This window comes from Phyllostomus discolor, chromosome 1 (genome assembly GCF_004126475.2).
Source record: "Phyllostomus discolor isolate MPI-MPIP mPhyDis1 chromosome 1, mPhyDis1.pri.v3, whole genome shotgun sequence".
Lineage (NCBI taxonomy): Eukaryota > Metazoa > Chordata > Mammalia > Chiroptera > Phyllostomidae > Phyllostomus > Phyllostomus discolor.
The window spans coordinates 174,346,683-174,366,663 of NC_040903.2; the positions used below are offsets into that span (position 1 = coordinate 174,346,683).

Sequence of the window (19,981 nt, forward strand, 5' to 3'; positions counted from 1 at the left end):
AAAAACTGATATGTAAATATCCTCAAATAAAAATTCAATAGCTGGCCTTGGCTGGTGTGGCTCAGTGGATTGAGTGCCGGCCTATGAACCAAAGGGTCTCTGGTTTGATTCCCAGTCAGGGCACATGCCTGGGTTGCAGGCCAGGTCCCCAGTAGGGGGCACACTTCCAGGAGGGGGCACCTGTTCCAGAAGTTCCTGACTCTCTTAGAGACAGAGAAGGTGAGTTTGCACAGACCAGATGCTCAGTAACTTTTATTGCATAAATAAGTTGAAAAAATATTAGGATATTCCTATTCCAAGAAAACCTAGATGTAAAATGTGAATTTATAGTAAAGATCTATGTGAGAGATTATTTCTACCTGTTTACTAATTGATGGGAACTAGATGGTAGAGGAATTTAAAAAACTGACTTTACTACTTGTTGATAATCAGAAATGCAGATTAAATACTCCTAAAATGAAAACATAGTCAATGGGGACATAAATTTTAAAAATTTAATAGATGCTTTTTTTTAAAGGCACCTCTCTTTAGTGTACATATGCATACCAGTTAGTTATACTTGCTCTTAGGGAAAGATACACTCTCCTTACCTTTGACATAAATACAAATTTTATTTAAGGCTTCTTTTGTTGTTCAGGTAGAAAAATTATTTTTAATTACTGTTAAAGAGTGGAAAGTGAGGTAATCAATCTTTCTGACAATAATCTTCTGTTCTCCAATAGTGTCATATTCTTTGAAAGTCGAAGTAACTCCTTGTAAATAAGGCTTTTAATAAATTACAAATATGGAAGGTCTTGTCCACCTTCTTCCTAACTACTTCATGCACTGTTGCACAGCAACAACTTTCCCCCGCTTCTTCGTTGGAAGCCTGAGAGTCTGAAACCTGCACTGGCTTGGATGAGCCTGGGGATTTTTCTGGTGCCAGGGGTGCAAATATCCATTGTAGAAATCAGTAGCTGTTAGAGTTTTCTTGAGCATCACTGACCGAAGACCAATCCAGCCATCCTAAAGGGCAAAAGACAAACAATGAATATGAAGTGTAGTAAAACTACACAAATTTTGGTTTATACAACTTCATCATGAAAACAAATCAATTCACCAAAAAACCTTTACTGAATGTCTAGTGGCAAAGAGCACTGTAACATACGATTCTTTGACTCCAAAAGTTTATTGCCTGCCCTGGCCAGCCTGGCTCAGGGGCTTGGGCATCGTCCCACAAAGTGTCGGGTCTCTGGTTCTGTTCCCGGTCAGGGCACAGGCTTGGGTTGCTGGCCAGGCCCCCACCTGGGGGCACAAAAGAGGCAACCATCGATGTTCCTCTCACACACTGATGTTTCACTCCCTCTCTTTCTCCCTATCTTCTCCTCTATCAAAAAAAAATATTTTTTAAGAAGTTTATTACCAAGGAGTGATAACAAATGTACAGGTCTGTATAGACCTATGTAAACAGAGAGGGAGCAGAATAAAAAGGTATTTTTACATGATACTCTACAGTATTCAGAGTGAGTCCATGTATCTTATTATGACTGAGCATCAAAATATAACCACTCTAAAGGTAGAGAGACCCAAAACCAGCCACAGAGAAAACTGAATTTAGAAGAGAAAACTAATGCCCAGAGAGGATGAGTGACTGGTCCAAAGTGACATAACTGGTGGGACTTAAAGCTCACATCTTCAAACAACACCAGCTTCTTCTATGACAGCAAACTGCAGAGCCAGACAAGGACGAGACATATGCACCCAATGTTCTTCCAGAAGAAACACAAAGAAAGGTTGAGGTAGGAGTTAGGTGTCTGCAGTCTGCGTAGGTCATTTTGATCTACCACAGTTTAAACACCCCTCCATGAGTATGAAACTTCTCACATAAACACCACATGAAGGAAATGGAAGGGATGTGGAACACTTCTTAAGAAAACACCCTTGTCTTATGAAACAATAATGGTTCCAAAGTCATTTTAAATTGTTACAAAATCTCCCATCTAGCCACAGTTGAACAGTAAAAGCAAGTGGGACACACGCATGGTAGTTCAGCTCAGTACTCTGACACGACTTTTATGACAGCCCTACTAACAAGATGACTTGTTAATTAAACAAGAGCTTTGTTAATTAAATTGGGCTAGAATATAGAAGTTTCTTTTAAGGAAGCACTAAAATTACTGAATATCCTTTCACCATTTGACTAATAATGCCTTCACAAATTTCATCACTTTCAAAAAATTATACAAGAGATTCTACTATTTATTTTTTTAATCATCACCCGAGGACATGCTTATTCTTCTAGAGAGGGGGAAGAGAGGGAGACAGAGGGACAGAAACGTTAATGTGAGAGAGAAACATTGAATGGTTGTCTCTCATAGGAGACAGAACTTGCCACCTAGGCAGGTACCCTGACAGGGAATCGAACCAGTGACCTTTCAGTTTATGAGAAGATGCTCCAACCAAATGAGCCACATGGCCAGGGCAAGACTCTGCTGTTTCTTAGGAAAAACTGTCCATTGACTGAATCTGATGGACAAGTAGTTCGGTGAAGCCCTAATTAAAAATGATAAATGATACAAACTATAAAATCAGTAAAACAAATATGATAACTAAAGAAAATGTACCTTGCAACAAACCAGAAGTATCTGTGACTGTTTGTGGTATATTATGGATCCTGGAATAACAGCCTGTCCTGTTAATTTTGGGTCTAAAGAATGAGGGGTGGGGAAAAAAGGACATGAGAGAGCAAGAATAATTATACAACTTCACTGTGCTTCTTAAAGATCAAAGACGTCCTGGGAGGCAGTACTGACACTAGAGAGAACACATCTGCTGATGACCTGTCTCCATAACCCAAAACTTAAGACGGAGCCACGGCACCCGGTGTGTATCTCGGACCCAAAGAGAAGCTTCCCATACAGACATACAGATAAGAAGCTAATGTGTCCTTTACCTAGTTTCTCAGAGATGAACCTAAAAATGTCAAATCTTAAAGTTTTGACCATTTGGGGAAAATAACTAGCTACCAGTGGAGAGAGATACAGGAGGCTTAGGCTCTAAGCTGGCTCTTTCATCCATGAGCAAACAAATCCCAATTCCTAGATTTCTGGGGAACTCTGACTCCCTCTGAACTGCAGCAGCGCCCGCTGTGGCTCACCCTCCTTCAGTCCACCACATTGGGGGGCACTGATGGACGACAGAACAGGCCTGCTCTACCCTGGCCTAAGAGCCTCACTGAGCTGCCCAGACATTTTCATTAGGATATTTACCAGACTGAAATTAACCAAGTCATTTTGCACACCCCCCCTGGAAAACTTTAGTGTAGGAAACCACAGAGCTTAACAATGGGATTGTAACACTGCTCTTACTTCCCAGGTTCCGATGATGATTAAATGAGAAAATACATTTGAACGAACACTAAATGAATGTAAAGTTATTATCGGTGTTGAACCAAAATAAACGAAAAGAATCCTTATTTCAAGTAAATGTGGCTTATAGTAAAACGGACACATTTTCAAACAGACTATAGTGAAAAAACTTCCATGTTAGCTATTCAAAAGTTTATACCAGTGAGGACTGAACTATTAACTTCTACCAAATCCAGAAGTTTAATGGTATTATCCATCCAGAGTGTCTGCAACGGAATCTGCAAATATAATTAAAGAAGGTGTGATTAAAGAAATACCCTCAGCCCTCAACCCCTTTTCAACTAAACCTGTTCTGCGCTGATTGGGCCTGACTTGTCTCCCAGTTGCAGGGAAACTGGGAACTCAGTTTCCAAATCTTACGGAACGGAATATACACACGGTCCTCTACATCAGCCTCCAGGATTCTTAAGATCTTAACATTAAATACTATTTTAAATCAATGTTCATATCTTTATTAATATTACTAATTAAAAACATATGTACATTATAAAAATGTAAACATTAGAGCAATTACGTTAAAACATTTAGAATGTGAAAGTATTCTGTACTCCCATCCCCAGAGGTACCCACTGCTAACAGTTTGACGTGGGCAAGTAAAACAAGGTTTTTTTTAAACAAATATTATTATTAAAAACCTAGAACTTATAGTTTTATAATTTTTTTTACTTAACCATAAGACAGTGGACAACTTTTCATTAGTACACACTTATCTATTTTACCTTTTATCTGTTGCATAGTATTTCATTTTTTAAAAAATTAATTAATTTATTTATTTATAGAGAGAGGGGAAGGGAAAGAGAAAGAGGGAGAGAAACATCGATGTGCAAGAGATACATCGATTGGCTGCCTCTCACACGCCCCCAACTGGGGACCTGGCCAGCAACCCTGTGGTTTGCAGGCTGGTGCTTAATCCACTGAGCCATATCAGCCAGGGCTGAACATTAAATTTAAAAAATTAGATTTGAAGAAAAGCTCATACATATGTGTTCATAATCTTATGTCTGACACATTTTTATATAATACCCTCTTCTACAAGTTGCTGACTCATTTTGCGTTACTCATATTGCTCCCAATGACAGGTTCTTCATGTGTGTGACTTTTTTCTTCCAAAGGGCTCAATGTGCTTTGGAAACATGCTTACTGACTAAAACAAGATTTATGTATACTGAGAACTATAAATATGTTGGGAATGAAATCAAATACACAGTTCTTATTCTTGAGGTGGTAAAGCTTATCTTCCTCGATCGTCAGAGCATTACAGAAAGGAAACGGATGGTAAAAACAGTCATTTCAGTGTTCACCATCATTACCACCAAAATCATATGTTTGCAAGGAGCTCAATTCAGTTTATCTCCTTTGATCTTGACAGTTGTGGACAGAGTCATTGACCCTGTTCTGGAGGTGAAAAAGCAGAAGCTCAGAGAAGATAAGGGCCCTGCTCTTAGTTAGTAATTGGAAGCTCTGGGAATCAAATTTCACTTCTGGTTCTAAGAAAAGTACTTCTTTTGTTTTAGCACAAGCTTTTCGCAGTGGAAAAAAAAGGTGAGTTGCAGAAATAAGGATCATTATGCAGTAATATATCTGTGTTTAACTTTTTGGAAAAAATGTCGCCCTGGCTGGCATAGCTCAGTGGATTGAGCATGGGCTGCGAACCAAAGTGTCGCAGGTTTGATTCCCAGTCAGAGCACATGCCTGGGTTGCAGGCCATGACCCCCAGCAACCGCACATTGATGTTTCTCTCTCTCTTTCTCCCTCCCTTCCCTCTCTAAAAATAAATAAATAAAACATTTAAAAAAAACGTCAAATTGTTTTCTATAGCAGCTACACCTTTTACATTCCCACCAACAGTGTATGAGGGTTCCAAATTTCTCCACATCTGTGTCAGCACTTGCTATTGTCTGTTTTTTAATCACAGTGATTCCAGTAGGTGTGCAGTGGTACCCCACTGTAGTTTTGATTTGCATTTTCCTCATGACTAAAGAAGTTGATCATGTTTTCATGTGTTTATTGGTCATTTATACGTCTTCTTGGGAGAAATGTCAGATCCTTTGTGCATTTCCTAATTAGGTTATTTGTCTTTTTGCTATAATGAGTTCTTCATATACTGTGGACACTAGACCCTTATCAGATACCTGTTTGCAAATATTTTCTTCTGTTCTGTGGGTTGTCTTTTCATTTTCTTGAGAATGTTCTTTGAAGGCCTATAGTTTTTAATTTTAAAGTCCAATTTCCCTATTTTTAGTTTGGTTGTCTATCCATTAGATATCTAAGAACCACTGTCTAATTCAAAGTCACTGAGATTTACCCATATGTTTTCTTCCAAGAATTTCATAGTTTTAGCTCCCACATTTAGGTCTCAAATCCATTTGGAGTTCATTTTTATAAATGGTGTGAGGTAGGAGCCCAAATTCATTCTTTTGCTTGTGGATATCCAGTTGTCCAAACTCCATGTAGAGAAAAGACTATTCTTTCCCATCAAATTGTCTTGGTTCCTTTATAAAAAAATTAATCAACCATAAATGTGTGGGTTTATTCCTGGGCTCTCAATTCGACCCCACTGAACTACATGGTTGCCTTTATGTCAGTACCTTACTTCTTGACTACTGTGGCTTTGTAGTACGTTTTGAAACCAGGCAATGTGAGTCCTCTAACTTTGTTCTTCTTTTTCAAGAACTTTTTGCTATTTTGGGCCTCTTGGGATTCCATATCAATTTTAGAATCAGCTTGTCAATTTCTGCAAAGAAGTGACCTAGGATTTCTATAGGGATCGTGTTGGACCTGTAATCAGTTTGGAGACTGGTGCCATCTTAACAGTAAGTCTTCCAATCCATGAACACAGAGGTCTATTTACTTAGGTCTTCTTGACTGTTTATTTCCTCTAACAGTTTTTTGGGGGATTCTTTTATGATTTTCTCTATATAAGATTGCATCATCTGCCAATAGAAATAGTTTTCCTTCTTCTTTTCAGATCTGGTCACCTCCCCCTAACCCCCAACTTTGCCTACTTGCTCTGGCTATTTCCTCCAGGGCGGGGTTGAACAGAAGCGGTGACAGCAGGCAGCCTTCTCTTGCTCCTGGTCTCAGGGGGGAGCTTTCGGCCTTCCACCATTAAACATGTTAACCGTGGGTTTCTGTAGATGTTCTTTATCAGGTTGGGGAAATTCCCTTCTATTTTTAATTTATTGAACATTTTTATCATGAAAGGACGCTGGATTTTGTCAAATGCTTTTCCTGCATCTATCGAGACAACTCTGTAGCTCCTGTTCCTTATTCTATTAATATGGTTTTTGTATGTTGAACCAACCTTGTATCCCTTGGATAAATTTCACTCAGTGATAGTGTATAATTCGTTTCTATATGTTGTTTGATTCAGTTTGCTAATTATGTTGAGGGTTTTTACCTCTATATTCATAAGGGATATAGATTTTTAGTTTTCTTTTCTTGTAATGTCTTTAACTGCTTTTGTCTACCTTAGTTTTGTACTAGTTGCACCTTTGCCTGGGATGCTCTTTTCCTGATCTTGGCATAGCTGGCTCCTTATTCTCTTTCAATTCTCAGCTTAAATGTCAATTCAGAGAGGCCTTCGCCATCTATCCAATCTAAAGTAACCTCCAGCCCTGTCTGGTGTGGCTCAGTGGACTGAGTGCCAGCCTGCAAACTGGAGGGTTGCCAGTTGATTCCCCATCAGGGCACATGCCTGGGTTGCAGGCTGGGTCCCTGGTTGGGGTGTGTGTGAGAGGTAACCACACATTGATGTTTCTCTCCCTTTCTTTCTCCCTCCCTTCCCCTCTCTCTAAAAATAAATAAAACCTAAAATAAAATAAAATAACCTCCAGTTAGTCAGTCTATCACATTATCCATTTAAAATATTCATCAAAGAACTTATCACAGTATACTTTTGTATAATAAAAAATATCAGCACACTATAAAAATATGCTGATATTTTTTATTTATTTGCTTATTTGTTGTCTTTCTTCCTATATCATCTTTATCTCTAGTACCTAGAATAACGTCTGATATAACAAAGGCCTTCAATATTTTGTTTAATGAATAAATAATAGCAGATATTTAATGAGTACCTACCCTGTGCCATATACTGTACTAGATGCTTTATATACATCATATCAGCCCTAATTTTCTGATGAACAAACTAAAGATCAGAGGTTCCTTAGTGCCACTCACCTAAAGTAGTTAAAATGCTAAATTTTATGTTTTTACATTTTACCACAAACATTATTTTTAAAAAAATGAATTTCAGGATTTTTAGGTTTAGTTTATGAGACTCATTACTAAAAATACTTTGAAAGTGAATTACATATTTACACACACACACACACACACACACACACACAATTAAGTAAAACTGCAATCTGACTTTCAACTTACTATGTTTCCAATGGCACGATAAAGCCTGAGTATTTGCTTGGAAGTTTGTTCCTCCCACTTTATGCAGCTGGTGCCGGCAGAAATCTTAGGGGCTACAAGACAAAGCCAACGGCAAGAATGAACACCAGGCTCCGTATCCATGAATTGATGACTATTGATGCTGAATGACTGACACAAGATAACTCATTATACTATTTTCTCAACTTTGAAAATGTTTGAAATGTTCCATAATATAAAGTAAAAATAAATAAGTCATACAGGTACTAGAAGAAAACATGGGTGAATTTCTTTATAACCTAGGTATAGAAATAAATCCTCTAACTATGATTCAAAATCCAAAAACAAGTGAAGGAAAGGATGATGGTTATACTACATAAAAATAAACTTGCTAGACAAAAGGCAATGCTGTAAGTCAAGTCAAAAAAACAAATGACAAACCAAAAGTATTATATCAGTACTTTATATCTATTTACATAGATATACAAGACAAATAGCTACAAAACAAATATAACATTTATATATATTTATCATCTTTTGGGATACTCTATATCTATTATTAAAAAATGCCATATTTTTGGACTATAAGACGCACTTTTTAACCACATTTTTTGCTTCAAATTTTTTTTCCTATTTTTCCTCCTCTAAAACCTAGGTGTGTCTTACAGTGTGGACCCCAGAGGCACCTAGGTTTTAGAGGAGGAAAATAGGGGAAAAATTTTGAAGCAAAAAAATGTGGCAAAAAGTGCATCTTATAGTATGAAAAATACGGTAGATAGATACTTTATATCTACAAGATAATAGATTTCTTTATATCAATAATGTAAAGTACCCCTAAAAACTAAGAAGAAAAAGACCAAAAACCACATAGAAAATTTGGCAAAAGATATAATAAACCCTTCCCAGAAAAAAGAAATACAAATAAATCTTTAAACATATGAAAAGATCCTTAACCTCACTCAAGGAGTAATATGATTTAAAGACACTCCAAGATGCAAATTTTTATCTATTAGAGTAGAAAGTAACATACGCATAAAGTTATTCAAAGCGGCATTATTTGAAATGGCAAAAGACTGGAAACAGCCCAGATGTCCGCCAACAGGAGGTCACAAGTGAGGCCCACACAACCATAAAAAGGAATGAGGGAAACCTCTTCTTATGGATAGGAAATGGCCTCTAGGGTGTGCTGTTCGGTAAAAAACCACAGGTGCATTAGAGTGTGTATTTTATGCCACCTTTTGGGAGGTTGGGGAGGAAGAATCAATTCCAACACCTGCATTCTTGCTTATTTGGACCAAAGGAAACAACTGGGCACCTAAATAAGAAACTAACAAAAACAGTTACCTCACAGAAGGAGGCGCACGGGACTGGAGGAGCTAGGGATTGAAGTGAGGCTTATCTGCACATACTTGTTTGAATAATTTTAACTGTTGAATCATGTAAATGTTTGCTTTATTCAAAAATAAGACTTTAATCACAAAGAAAAAAGCAACCCTGAAAATTAAAAACAAAATGAAACAAATAAGCCCAATTACATACCAAACTAGAAAACAAAATCATATGGAAAAAATAATTACCTCCAGTAAGTTTTGAACATAGCACTCTGACTATGTACCCTTAGTAGGATATAGTCTAAGAACAAAAAACAACAACAAAAATTGTAGAGAAATCTTAAATCCTATTTAGTAGTTTTACTATTTGTAATAATACAGGTGTTGTAACTTTTAAACTATTTTATGCATGGAAAAAATAAATAAACAGGTTAGTAGTATTAACTTTAAAAAAGATATTCAGTGTAAGAAAAAATATATAAAAATCCCTGTAATTTAAAATTTGAATCAGATAAAATCTGAATCAAAAAATATGAACTTAAATATTTTAAAGCTATAATGCCTCCCTTGGCCCTTGACACCTCTTCTCAGAGCACACTATTCTACTAGGGGGTTATTTTCTTTCTTTCTTTCTTTCTTTCTTTCTCTTGCTTTCTTTCTTCTTTTTCTTTCTTTCATATTTTAGGATCTGAGATCTTGCACACTTTTTTTTTAAAGAGTTTATTTTTATTTTTAGAGAGGGAAAGGGAGGGAGAGAGAGAGAGAGAGAAACATCAATATGTAGTTGCCTCTCACTTTGCCCCACTGGGAACCTGGCCTGCAACCCAGGCATGTCCCCTGACTGGGAATAGAGCCTGTGATGCTTTAGTTCGCAGCCTGTGCTCAATCCACTGAGGTACACCAACCAGGACCTCTACTACGGGGTTTCTAAACACCATCCTCCACTAAAATGAACCATGTGTGACAGAGAATTTACAAGGCGATCCTGGGACATCTTGTGACAGAAATTCAGGAAGCACTCAAAAATTCATTCCGGGAGTGGAAGGTGGGGAGGGGTTGGGGAGGCGTCAAAAGGATGTGGAAGCTGGTGTTAAGAGGCTCCCACTGGCCAATTTGTGGCAACCTGAGCAGCACAAAGAATCATGAATGCAATTAACTGTAAAACCCAATAAATGGAGACCCATGAACCAAATATAATTTTTAAAAACCTCATTTGCCACCATAACTGAAGGTAATTATGGCACCATCTCCTGAGTCTACAAATAGACAATTAGAGAAAAAAAATGAGCATCTATCCTGCTATTTTAGGATGAACTAAGATTCACCCTCAGTTAATGAGAAAAAGCTCTTCTTTACAGAACAATGCCAACTATCAAATGCAAAAGGAGTTGCCCCCAACTGGTGTGGCTCAGTGGATTGAGTGCTGGCCTGCGAACCAAAGGGTCGCTGGTTCAATTCCCAGTCAGGGCACAGACCTGGGTTACCAGCCAGGTCCCTAATAGAGGTGCATGAGAGGCAACCACACATTGATGTTTCTCTCCCTCTCTCCCTCCCTTCTTCTCTCTAAAAATAAATAAATATAATCTTTAAAAAACATAAATGTAAAAGAAGTTGGAAAACCCCTTTTGCAGTCCCTAGTGAAAGGATTAATTCAGGGAAGGAGCGTCAATCCATGCTAAAATTGTTGTGTGAAAAATTTAGGAAACAGGATTTTTGCATGGTGCCAAAGTATCACTCCACAGATTACCTGCTAATTCCAAGTGGAGAAACACATTTTTACACTGAAAAAAACCCACCTCAACCAAGTGATCAAACTTAAGCTTCACTAGCCTTGCTGCAACCTGGTATTATGGCTTATTGATGTGACCATCCTAAGGTTTAGAAGGGACAGAGGCAAGCCTATTCTGAGTGTATCCTTTTAAATAGTTTTAACTTTCAAACAATGTAAATGTTTTGCACACTAAAGAAATAAAATTAAGTCGTAAATTTTAAAAAGCAATCCTTAAAATTACAAATGAACTGAAACAAATATCTCTGAAACACAATATCATCTACAAAATACTCTTTCCAAAAACTTTAAGCCTGAATCTAATCAACAGAAAGAGTAGGGAAAAAATTTCCAATATTTCATGAGGCTGCGTGTTAAGAGGGAGAGGGAGAGCCTACCAACCATTCTTTAGAAAAGGACACACAAGTGGGCATTCAACCTTTAGTCAAAATGAAGGGAAAAGCGCAAATGCAGAAGTCAGACTGTTCGGATGCCACTGACACAAACAAACCTCCGGGAGAGGCAAGAGTCTCGGCAGCCTTCACTCACCGTGGGTCACCCCCTCAGTTGGCTGCTGCCTTCCACGGCTCAAACTTTCAGGCAAATTTTTCAAAACTGAAATAAGCTAAAAAAGGAGAGCAATTTACTTAAGATGAAAAGAACAAAAGCAGAAATACATCACAAGTCAGGACCACAAAGTTATGGACAGCTCTGAAAGAGCTATGTGGCAGGGAAGGCAGTAGACTGGGTTCTGCTACAAGCGTACGTGTCTACTGGGCGGGGCTGCCGTAGAGATGACGCTCTCCACTGAGTCAGCCCACTGGTTTGTTTCCAGCGAATGCTGAGCTCTGCCTGCCTGTACAAACTTTCGGTGTCAGGACACAGCATGCTCAATTATGCACACCCTCACCTTGCAGTGGGGAAGGCAGTGGAGCCTCACAGTGGTAGAGTGTATTCTGGCATCATACAGTCCTGGATTAAAACCCCAGTTCCACTACCTACTAGCTGTGTCATTGTGGAAAAGTTATTTTACTTGTCTGTGGCCTTCAACATCATCATCATCTGTGAAATGGTCAACAGCAAGAGCTACCTCCAAGGCTTGCTGGGAAACTAAAAAACAAGTCTGTACAGTATCTAGGACAGTCCAGGCACACAAGCCAGCGCTCAGTAAACGACCACTATAATAACAGCATTTCTGAGGTGAGTGCCTACAGTAGGAAGCACCATCTATACAAATAGTTGGGGGGAAATTTTTCCTTTACAAAAAATTAACTAGTTCATATGAAAATGATTCAGCAAGTACTCAGACCCTACTGTATATGGCGGATTCAGTGAGCTATGCAAAGCCAAGGAGTACATTTACAATTGGGGTCAGCAGAATTCCAGGGCACATGGACCCAAATGACCAGGACACAGGCACAGCAGGGCCTGCAGGAAAGCTGTGCATCACTTGGGAAATGCAGGTGGTTCAGTCTGACAGGGATGAAAAGAATGTCTAACTGACTGAGGAGAATAAAAGTGGGAAGAATAGTCTACAACAGCGATTTGCAATGGTGTGCTGCAAGAGTTCTTAAAACATGCAACACCTGACTCAGGGGCACTCACCTCTTTTCCCTTAGGCTGTCAAAAAAAAAAAAAAAAAAAAAGACAACAGCCGAAACAACAATAGCTTTCTGGTGTGAATGAACCACAATCATGTCTATTTTTTGTCAAATTGGCAAAAAAGTCTAACTTTGAGGGTGGCACAGAGTTTTTGTAATGAGTTTGGGGGTGCCATAAAATGGAAGAGGGTAAAAACCGCCTGGCTAAAGCCTCACTGTCAAACATGGCCCATATAAGGCCGTGTTTCATTTGAAAACCTTTATGAAGTACCCACTCTGTGTAAATTCTCAAAGACTTACACGAGATCACAAATGCCACGCTAATTTTTAGGAAGTCAGGGTTGGAAATCACTCTTTAAAAAAAACCCTTAAAATTACATAGCACTGAATTGGCTTTTCATCACAACCACGTGGGAGATGCACTAGGTGACGGACGGAAGGCTGTGGAGATGCACTAGGTGACGGATGGAAGGCTGTGGGCAGCAGGGAACCGTACCATGTCGGCACCCAGTCTGGACAGCACCGCTTCCAGTTCCTTCGCGGTGCTCTCGGGGGGCACGGGGATGGTTTCCTGTTTGAGTATTGGGCCCACATCGAATCTGCCAAAAGATAAAAAACAGCAACAACATGATTACTGACAGCTTCTTACAATCAAAACATTTGTCAGTGTCCCAGGTTCGATTCCCAGCCAGGGTACATTCCTGGGTTGCAGGCCATAACCCCCAGCAACCGCACATTGATGTTTCTTTCTCTCTCTCTCTCTCTCTCTCTCTCCCTCTCTCTCTCTCTCTCTCCCCCCCCCCCTTCCTTCCCTCCCTAAAAAAAATAAATAAAATCTTAAAAAAAAAAAAAGAATTAAAAAAAAAAACATTTGTCAACGCGAGTGTTTACATATCATAAGGATAGTTTACCCTTGGCCATGGATTTGACTGCTCGCCATTAATTAGCAAGGGATAAACATCAATTTCAAAGAAGGGTGAGTAAAATCTGGCCTGTATTTAGATTTTAGATTTATTTTTTCCTAAAGGAAAAAGGTATGAAGTTGCATATCAGGGATTTCATTGCCATTATAAGTTATTCTACCATTAGTAATAAATGGTATGAAAAAAATGTCTATTTGTATAATGAAAGCATAGAGTAAGGAATTTCTTTTCCAAGGAAGTACAATTAAGAAATTAATAATTTTTCTTTTTTGAAAAAGATTTTATTTATTTATTTCTAGAGAGAGAGGAAGGGAGGGAGAGAACAAAAGGGAGAGAAACATCAATGTGTGAGAGAAACATCGATTGGTTGCCTCTCTCATGCCCACAGCCTGGGGCTTGGCCCAGAACACAGGCAGTGCCTTGACTGGGAATCAAATCAGTGACCTTTTGGTTTGTGGGACAACGTTCAACCCACTGAGCCACACCAGTCAGGGCTTCAGTTAGTTCTTTCTCTTGTATATTTCCTTTCTCAAAGGACAAGAGTTTTGCATGGATTGTAATCATTGTTGATGGTAAGTAGGTATAAGTATTTGTATTCCCACAAGTCCTATATTTTACAGCAAGCTCTGTAAATACTGGCCATTAGCCTTTACTAGAAATATGCTTTGTTTTGAATATTTATATTTAACTTTGTGATTGTGTTAATTCTATTTTTAACATATGAGCTTTGATAAAGTGTTTATTATGAAAAATTACAAACATTCAGAAAAATAGTGAACAGTCTAATTCACCACATATTCATTATCCAAACTTTGGAATGATCAAAGTTTTTGCCACTCTTGTTTTATTTAGCCCACGCCATTTTTTCTGAAGTAAATTAAAGTAAACCCCAGATACTGTGTCGTTTTTGTGAACTCATGAACTATTCTTTTCAATGGGAACATTAGGTGACAGTTGGCAAAGAAAGGCTTAATACATTTCTGAAGCAATTTTAAATAACTGCTCCTTAGATTATAGCTGTAACAAAAAATTAAATGTTTAAGACAATTATTGGTATATAATATAATCTTTTTAAAAAGATTTTATTGATTTATTTTTAGATAGAGGGGAAAGGAGAGAGAAGAGAGGGAGAGAAACATCAGTGTGTGGTTGCCTCTTGTGCGGCCCTGTCCTGCAACCCAGGCATGTGCCCTGAGTGGGGATTGAACTGGTAACCTTTTGGTTCACAGGTAGGGACTAAATTCACCGAACTATACCAGCCAAGGCGGCATACAATATATTCTTATGTCAGATTCCAAAAATTTTTAGACCATAGTTTGACTACTGAGGCCAAGGCCAGCAGAACGAGATTCATAACAACTAACACACAGAAATCCATCTCTCATTTACATAATATATTTGATAAAAATCCAGTTGTTAATAATACAATTCATTTCAATTAATAAGTTAAAAGAGATACTTTTAAGAGATACTTTAAAGAGGGCTTTAAAGAGATACTGCATAAACACCAAAACACGTGTGGCTTATGTAAGAAACCAGGAAAAAATGGAAAGAGGACAAAAGCAAAGGAAGAACTCTGGAGCTTACGAAATTACACCCCCACAAACAGTCTAATGTCAACATTCAAAATCACCAAAAGAATCTCAAGAAGAAAAAGTAAACTCTACCTTTTAGGTCTGATTTGCATAATCGTTACTCCAGTAACTGTGTCCCCATGGAGCACGGTGTGGATTATAGGGGCGGGACCACGCCACCTCGGGAGGCAGCTGGGATGGACGTTCAGTATGCCACTGAGTCGGAAAAGGCAGAGATTAGCATGCAAGTGGGCTGCACCACCTAGTGCCGCTACCTAAACTAATACTCTACTCTTCATCATTAAACTTTTCCGGAAAACTAAAAAAACTAACAGTTAAACCTGGTCTTGTACTATCAGAAAAGCTAGGTTCACTCTCTTACCACGAGACCAATGAAACTTAACTAGAAACAGAGCAGGAACAACTATTCATTGTTCCAAAGATGCCGCATGCACAGCAGCTCACGGTGTCTAGGAGTTTTTAAAATAAAAACAAAAAAAGCATTTTCTTACTGTATGAAAACCACCCAAACCCTATTATGCGGGCACCACATGGAGGGTGTGAGTCGTATTTATAGTTCAGTTACATCAGCATCCTCACTTCTCTTAGTTCGCATACAGAATGCCTAAAGGAGCTTCTTGTGAATCCCCGTCACCTTCGCTGTTTATCCCAACACACCCCTCACCCATTAATGAGTCACTTAAAAGGTTTACTGATCTGGCATTAGTTTAATGAGGGCTTCACCAGCATGAGCATGCACTTGAGAGTGTGCGTATATGAGAGAGTCTTATATTCTAAGTTCTACTGTGCAGCTCAGTCTCATTCATTCAAGTATTAGCTGAGCACAATCCACGTGCTGGCAATGGGCTAAGATCCTGGGGATACAAGCAACAGTGAACCAAACAAAAAAAATTTCTGCCCTCAGGGAGCTTATGTGCAAAGAGTGGGAGATGAGTGTTAAAAAACAAAATATGTAAAAAGTTGTTCAGCTGGTGTTAAGGGCTGTGGACAAGAATGAAGCAGAGAAAGGGCCAGGACTATCGGGTAGGAGATTACAATTCTAATAGTGGTCAGAGAAGGTCTTATCAGTAAGAAGACAGTGGGCAAAAACATGAGGATGTAAACAAACAGCCAAGCAGATACATGGGAGAAAAGCTTTCCAGGCTGAGGGAACCCTAAGTACAGAGTTTCTGAGGAAGGTAATCGATGGCAAGATGGAGGCACAGCTGGGAGGCCAGTGTGCTGAGTGGCGTGAACCTGAGGAACAGTACCAGGAGATGAGGCCAGAGCCAGCAGGAGACCAAACCAAGTGGGCAGGTCCTTGTAGGTCAATATACGGACTTCAACTTTATTCTGAGTAAGATGGAAAACGACCAGAGAATTTCGAGCAGAGTGATTGATCTGAATTATGCTTTAAAAGGGTCACTTTGGCTGCCACACTGGTAAAGACTGAGAGGACCAAGGACGAAAGTAGAGATCAGTCAGGAAGCTACTACGGGTGAGTGACAGCGGTGGAAATGACGGGAAACAGTCAGATTCTAGGCAGAGCTAACAGGGTTTCCAGATGGACGTACGCATGGTATGAGATGACGAATCAAGAGGGACTCTAAGGTTCAGGGACCAAGCCACTAGAAGGCCAGAGGTGCCACCTGTGGAGATGAAAATGTGTGGGGGGGAGCAGATTGGGGGGAAGTTCAGGAATATAGTTCTGGACCTCTGAATGCTGGATGTCTACTAGACATCCAAACGGGACTGTCGAGGAGACAGTGGGTATCAGGGGCTGGGAGTTCAGGGAGAGATCTGAACTGGAGGGACCGATTGGGGAGTTGTCAGCATATACACGGAACGTAAAATGAGGGTGGGTGAAAGCCCATAGATAATGATAAAGATACACTTTAATAATTCATACCACTAATAAAAATTTTTATTTTAAGAGAAAATACTAAAGGGAGCAGAATTAGAGTTCAAGTCATTGCATCTTATAGATACCAAGTCCCTATATAAAGACCAAGGTCTCTATACTGTATTTCCTTATAAATAAGACTTACTAGGGAAATTTAAGAATAAGAGCCTCACTCAAAAGTCGGCCAAATGAAGCGACCACTCCAACATCATATTCTCCAGATCCCACATCTGGCCACTCATACACTGGCAGCTGAGACTGGACCGCAAACTGCTTCACGGGCAGTCCTTTTGGTGACGGGGAAGGCACGGTGACCACCTCCAATTTTTCAATTAACTCTTCTTCTTTGTTTTCCCTTAGGTTGTGAGGATTGGAAGAAAATGTGACAGTGTTAAGATGACAGCTCGAAGCTAAACTACTTCACACATTTCTACGGTATTTCTATGATCAAATTCACAAAGCCACTGAGTATTTATTTTTATTTAATTATTTTAAAGAGCTGCATGTGGCTAGTGGTTACTGTTTAGACAGCATGACTCTAGAAATGTCTTATGCAGACAGAAACATACAGTATAGACATTTCATACAACTGGGATATTACGTGTACTACTCCATATTTTGTTTTTGTTTTTCACCCCTCTTAACACTATACATGCTATTATGGGAGTCTTTGGAAAAATAGGTTAATCACACATTCAACAAACATTTCTGGAACAAGAAACTAAAAACTGTAGCTGTCCCCGAAGAGAGCAACTGGGAGCTGGGAGACAGAGGTGGGAGGAATTGACCCTTCACTGCATATCCTTTGAATCTTTTGAATTTTGTACCATAATTATGTGTTACTCAAACAATAAACACTTGGCGGAAAAACGTGTTCCATGGGCATCATTCCATGCAACACTACCGCATTCTTTTTACTTGCCGTATAGTATTCTATCTCCCAGGGGGCTGTTCATTTATTTATTTAGCAGGTATTGCATCTCATGTTGAGGAGTTAGGAGAAAAGGAGAATGTAGGAGTGCCCTACAAGTCCTCCAAGTGGAGCATCTGCGGCAGGGTGAGGAGGATACATGCAGTGAGAGCTGTGGGCGGCAATATGGACAAAGCGGCCTGCGGAGAGGGCGTTATGGGGGGTGTGCAAAGGCAGCACGTAGGGAGGGAGTGGTTCACGGTGTGTGTACAGACGGCAGTGTGTGGAGGGAGGAATATGATACAAGGGGATTAAGAAGGAAGTCAATATGAAGGACTGCTGTGAAGTACAGTATTTGTAGGGGAGACTTGACGAGTGAGAAGACAGAAATGAGTGGGGGTGGTGGGCGGGATGCAGCCGGAAAAAAAGAAGGGGGGGAATATGAAATGGAGGTTGGGGAAAGGAGGCAGAGCAGTATAGACGGGTGTAGCCACCTCATATCACGGGCTTTGAGGACAGGTGGGATCGCAAATAATTTTTTTCCAGTAAACAAGATTTGTTAAATTTTAGAAATACTAAATATATACCTAAGAGTTCTGATTTATACATTTATTCATTTGACAACGGGTCGTTTTTTGGACTACGTCCTCATTTCAGCCCCAGAAAACTAGGTCTGGCTGTATACAGGGAGCAGTCGGCAAGCGACGGAATAAGACATGGGTGTGCAAGGGGAGGCCTGCGCCTGTTAAGAAGCCCAAGGGATCCGAGGGTACAAATTGGATGAATCCGAGGAAGTAGAAAGGGGAGGACTTTAAAGTCAGACCCCATTTTAGTCCCAATCAGTTCAGCTGATGATGATCTTGGGCAATCGCTTAACCTCTCTGAGCTCCGCTTTCGTTACAGGCAAACGGACTGGGAGGCAGTAGGACTGGACGGAGGTGAGGCCCGCAAAGCGGCTAGCACCGGCACGGCACCGCAGGGCGCCGGACAGTGCTCGGAGAACGAACGTACGGGGCCTGGAGCGTGGGCTGCGGACTGGACAGTCCAGGGCGGCTGCAGCGCACCTTCTGGGCGCCTGGATTCACCGACATCTGGGCCCACCCAACTCCGGCGCCGCTGCTTTCCCCCAATGCAGTGCAAGCAGTCGGGAAAGGCCGCAAAGCCTCGACATCGGCGCCCTCTGCAGCCCGGCCCCCTAAACCCCGGCCCCGGTACCTGGCGGCGTGCAGCGCCCGTAACGCCTCGCGGGCGAATTGGTCTGTGCCGAAGAAGAGCACCCGCCAGGGCGGCTTCTTCCGGACTCGGGCGCCGCGGCCGTCCTCCACGCCAGGGGACCCGCAGAGCCTGGCCAGCGCTCGCCACTGGGGGCTCGGCCTTCGGCCAGCGCCGCCACCACCTGGCAAAGGTCCCCAGCAGCGCCTTACTAGCACCCTCATTGCTTCCGCGAGGCTGCCTACCCCGCGCAGGCGCGTCGCGCTTACAGGGAATGGGCTGTGCTCGAGGGCGGGACCCCGGAGGGGTGGGGAGGACCCCCCCACGGGCGGGGTCTGTCAGCGATTGTGGGCGGGGTCTGTCTGATTGGAGGCGTGGCCAGTCGTGTTGGGGATGGTGAAGAAATTTGCGGGTTTTAAGAGTCCACGTGATTTTTGTTGCATTTATTTGCACGATTTATCTAATCTCCCGAAAGGACTCTTGTGAACAAATCATGTGTTTCAGACAATGAAATCTCATTTATTTCCGTAATGCTGTGTAGTTTTCTCAACCTTGATAACTAATATTTACTGTGTATTTACTCCATGCCGTGCTTTGACTAAGCATTTTGATTAGTTCCTTAATCCTCATATCAACCATACCAGGTAGATATTATTCCAACCATTTTACTAAAGAGAATGCGAGGCCTAAGGTCCTTACAGCTAGCCCATGTAGCTCCAAAGTGTGATCCTAACCATTCACAGCAATCCTATGTACTGTGAAAGTCGGTGTCCTTATTTTGTACTTGTGGAAAATGTGGCTCAGTTACTTGCTCTCATAGTCACTCTGGCGAATCAAAGGCACAGAAGGATACCATATAGGAGATTCGTAGGGAAAATAGTTGGGAGCGGGAGGTGTTCTTAGAAGACCTCTAAGGACCTCTAGTGATTAGATTCTGTATTCCCGAGGCTCATGCAGTGGCCTCCTTGA

The 19,981-nt window shown here is 40.6% G+C and overlaps 1 protein-coding gene across 1 annotated transcript; it reads right to left on the reverse strand.

Moving 5' to 3' along the window:
* Positions 1-235: 235 nt before the first annotated feature.
* MTFMT (mitochondrial methionyl-tRNA formyltransferase) lies at positions 236-19,279 on the reverse strand. The gene is made up of 9 exons (XM_028506726.2): positions 19,016-19,279; positions 17,036-17,245; positions 15,081-15,203; positions 12,987-13,089; positions 11,439-11,514; positions 7,794-7,885; positions 3,547-3,625; positions 2,604-2,686; positions 236-1,005 (listed from the first exon to the last, which is right to left on the reverse strand). Exons 1-9 carry the CDS (start codon positions 19,234-19,236, stop codon positions 814-816), a joined length of 1,179 nt encoding a protein of 392 aa, XP_028362527.1. The 5' UTR covers positions 19,237-19,279; the 3' UTR covers positions 236-813.
* Positions 19,280-19,981: the final 702 nt, after the last annotated feature.

Coding starts and splice junctions, on each gene's coding strand:
- MTFMT (XM_028506726.2), bottom strand. CDS start 19,236: ATGAGGGTGCTAGTAAGGCGCTGCTGGGGACCTTTGCCAGGTGGTGGC. Junction 17,246..19,015: donor CGGGCGCTGCACGCCGCCAG/GTACCGGGGCCG, acceptor TCACAACCTAAG/GGAAAACAAAGAAGAAGAGT. Junction 13,090..15,080: donor ATGCAAATCAGACCTAAAAG/GTAGAGTTTACT, acceptor ATCTTTTGGCAG/ATTCGATGTGGGCCCAATAC.